The sequence below is a fragment of the Lolium perenne genome, chromosome 7 (assembly GCF_019359855.2).
Source record: "Lolium perenne isolate Kyuss_39 chromosome 7, Kyuss_2.0, whole genome shotgun sequence".
In the NCBI taxonomy this organism is placed as follows: Eukaryota; Viridiplantae; Streptophyta; class Magnoliopsida; order Poales; family Poaceae; genus Lolium; species Lolium perenne.
This window is the reverse complement of record NC_067250.2, coordinates 77371492-77375175: the sequence shown is the minus strand read 5'-3', so window position 1 is coordinate 77375175 and position 3684 is coordinate 77371492. Positions and strand designations below refer to the sequence as shown.

The 3684-nt window shown below is 52.5% G+C and overlaps 1 protein-coding gene across 1 annotated transcript; it reads right to left on the bottom strand.

Moving 5' to 3' along the window:
* Positions 1-553: 553 nt before the first annotated feature.
* On the bottom strand, positions 554-1232 carry LOC127312952 (uncharacterized). The gene has a single exon (XM_051343488.2). It carries the CDS (start codon positions 1085-1087, stop codon positions 680-682), a length of 408 nt encoding a protein of 135 aa, XP_051199448.1. The 5' UTR covers positions 1088-1232; the 3' UTR covers positions 554-679.
* Between the last annotated feature and the right edge of the window lie 2452 nt (positions 1233-3684).

The window sequence follows — 3684 nt, the reverse complement described above, 5'->3', positions numbered from 1 at the left end:
GTTTCCTAGATACTTCAGGTCTTGCCTGTTACAATTCGAAGGATGCAACTAGATCATCCAGCCCTTCCCCTGCAACATAGTGTGGAGTTTCCCAGGTACTTCAGATCTTGCCTGTTACAATTCGAAGGTTGCACCTGGGTGTGCCTAAAGGTCACGGTTCACAGTTGTGGTTCTACTAACTTTCTTATAGAAAAATTAAATGAGAACCATTTCTAGCATTTGAGATTTAAAAAAAAAACTGCATACAATTTGGGGTGTTACCTCTGAACGCTAAAACGATCATAAACTGAGGACTCCTGAGATACGATCGAGTGCTTCATTAACATGGTATATGCAGTTTATGTCTTATGCTCTCTGCTGAGACTTGATCACGTTCTGATCATCTTGAATCAGACATGCAACCCGGCCCAATTGTTCTCGGATGTGCTTGAGTTTCATTAATTTGGTGGGTGCTGTGATGTTCTATATTTTTCGATGAGGAAAAGAAAGAAGAAGAAATCAGGATCAGTAACAAGTCGAATTTAAGGATCACAGATTCTTCATCCCAGCAAAATCAAGACAATAATGTACTACTCCAATCCAACTTGGTCCGTAGGTTACTCTAATTATAGCGGGTAAATATCATTATTACAAGGCACAACACAGGCAGTGTGACTTGAGCTCTCATAAATAGACAGCCTCAGTCACCGTCCTCGGGCGGGAGGCACCCATACACCTCGAGGTATGCAGACTTGAACGCGGCATCGTTGCATCTATGGATCTCCTCCTCGTAGCCGTCGGGGACGTAGACGTAGCCCTTCTCCTCAAACTCCTTCCTGAGCTGCTCCCGGTTCTCCTCCATCTCCTTCGCCAGCTCGTCGTACCTGTCGGCGACGGGGTCGATCTTCCCGGTGCGGTGGTATGGCTGGCTCTTGCAGTTGAGTAAGTACTCCACCCTCTCCGTCGGCATCATGTTCCTTGAGGGAGGACGAGAAGGAGCTGCAACCACGGCCTTAGCTTCGGAACAGCCGGGCGCCGCCTCCTGATCCGCCTTCCGCTTGGCGGCCGAGCAGCGCTTGAGCGCACCTTCCGCGCCGTTGCCGGCCATCGATCGATTGATTGGTCCGGAGATTCTCGGATGGGAACCCTAGCTATCGATTCGGCTGGCGATGGAGGTCAGGTGTGGAGGTCGCGGCCATCTGATCTTGTAGGGACGACGGCCAACCCCTTCATGGACTCGGGTTAGGAGTCAGGCTAGTTCACGGAGTTGGACGTGAGAAAGCGAGAAATTTGCAAAAAAAAAAAAAAAAAAAAAAAATAGAACATCATAACTGGGACTAGGTTTCAAGTGACCACCACTTCAATTTTTTTAGGGCATCTCCAGCGGCGTGAGCGACCCGTTTGCGTCCGCCGGGCCGAAAAATGCGTCTGGTACCACCTCCAGCGGAGCGACGCAAAGTGATCGGACCGTCCGCGGTGACGCAAAACTGGCCCAAATATGCGCCTCGGATGCGTCTCTGCGGACGCTGTGCGGACGCGCAAAGTGTCCGCTCGCGTCTGGCGGACGTTTCGTCGGGCCCGCCTGGCAGCGACCCAGCGTCGATGCGTCTTCTCAAACGCGCCAGCGACTGGCGCCGCTGCATCGCTTCGGCAGTCTGCGCCACGTTAATGGCGATGCCTCTGCTGCCGAGCAGTCGCCTACCTCCGCCAACCACGTTAATGGCGACACCACGCGTCCTGCAGCCATCGCCTGCTCCGGCCTATATAAAGAGGGTGCACGTTCTTCTTCCTCATCCACTCCTCCAAACAAACCCTAGCCGCCACAAGCTCCACTGTAGCGCCGCCTAGCTCTTCTTGCGACGCAGCCAGGCCCGCGAGGAAGTCCATGACGGGTCCTGGTGGCCGGCGAGGCGGTCGAGGCCGCGGCCCTGGGCGCCCCCGGGGCGGGGGCAGGGGCCGCCGTGGTGGAGCAGCTACGGCCCCATGCTCTCCGTCGCCTGCCCCCTCCTCGTCTTCGCAGGACGACCGCTGCTTCGAGTTCCTCCTACGCATCGATGATGACCCACTCGGCATCAAGCGGCTCCCGAACAAGTTCGTCGATGGCGTCGAGCCGGCGCACTTGCAGCTACGGGAGGCCAGCTGCAACTTCTGCTGGTGGACTGTGGAGGTCTTGTTCGACGGGCAGGGCAAGATGTATCTGCACACGGGGTGGGACAAGTTCGCCTGCGACCTCGCGCTCGAGCCCGGCTGCCAGTTCACCTTCCTCTACGAGGGGGACGGCGAGATGATCATCAAGGTGTTCGACGACACAGCCTGCCGCAGACACTACCACACCGGTGAATCCGGCTCGGACACCGATAGTTAGAACTTAGAGTGTTCTTTCTTTGCAGCGAATATGGCTACGGGCCAGTTGAAGCCAGTAGTGAGGGTTTCTGGCTGGGGCACCGTCCCAAGTTGGATTTTCCAGTTTGGGTGACTGGGTGCGCCCTCGAATGTTCTCTCTTGGCAGCGAACAATCGGGAATCAACACAAATGGTTTCTTTTTTTAAAATGTTTTTATTTGTGTCAACCATGGTTCAAACTATGTATTAGTTTGTGTAAACCATGTTCCAAACTATGTGTTAGTTTGTGTAAAATCATGTTCCAATATGTAATATTTAGAACTATGTTTAAATGGAGAAGATGAAAAAAACAAGTAAAAAAATGTGTCGCCCCGCTGGAGCCACCCCCAGATACAAACGGACGCGCGGACAAAAAAGATCATTTTAGCGTCCGGGGCGCGACGCAAACAGACGCTCGCGGACAATAAAATGCGTCGCGTCACTGGATATACCCTTAGGAAAACGCTGCCGATCAGCCGACCGACCGCGGCCAGAAAATCGGTTGCTGCTCCGCACATGGGTGGGTCCTGCTGCTCCTTATCTTAAGGCCAGCCACACAAACTTGTGTTCCTCTTCGCATTATCCAAGTCTCACATCGCCCAGTTCATACTCGGGCGAGCGTCTCCCCATCCCCTTCATGGCGAGCACGTCGCCGCCCCAGCTCTTCCACCGATGAGCGTGTCGGCGCCCCAACTTCTCCCCCGGTGAGCGCACCGCCCGAGCTCCTCCCCAGGAAAGCGAGTCGCCGCCCTAGCTTCTCCTCCAGCGAGCGCCTCTTCTGGAGGGCGCCGCCCTGCTCCTCCCGGCGACCGCGGCCTTTGCTCTCTGTCCAGATGCGCCCTACGCGCCCCCTCCCCTCCCCCTGCGGCAAGCGTACTCTACACCTTGTACTACTAGGGTACTACAGCGCCTTGACCATTGGGTACCACTGTGGTTATGTCGACGCAGGGGTTGTCGCCATCGTCGACGTCTGGTGGAGATGGCCAAAGAAGTGCGGGGCGCGGGAACGGTAGCTTTTTTCTTGTTGTTTTTGTTGTTAATTATTGTTGCATATATATTTGGTAATTTATTGTAAATATAATTTTTGGCATGGGAACTATTGTTTTTTTCTAAAATTGTTCCTGGCAATTGTTGTAAAGACCCAAATTAGTTGTTGTTTTTGTTGCTAATTAATGTTGTAAATATATTTTTGGCATGGAAAGTGTTGCTTTTTGTTAAATTGTTGCCAGCTATTATTGTAAACACCCAAATTAGTTGTTGTTTTTGTTATTAGTTAATGTAGTAAATATATTATCGATTTTTTGTAAATATATTTTTAGCATGG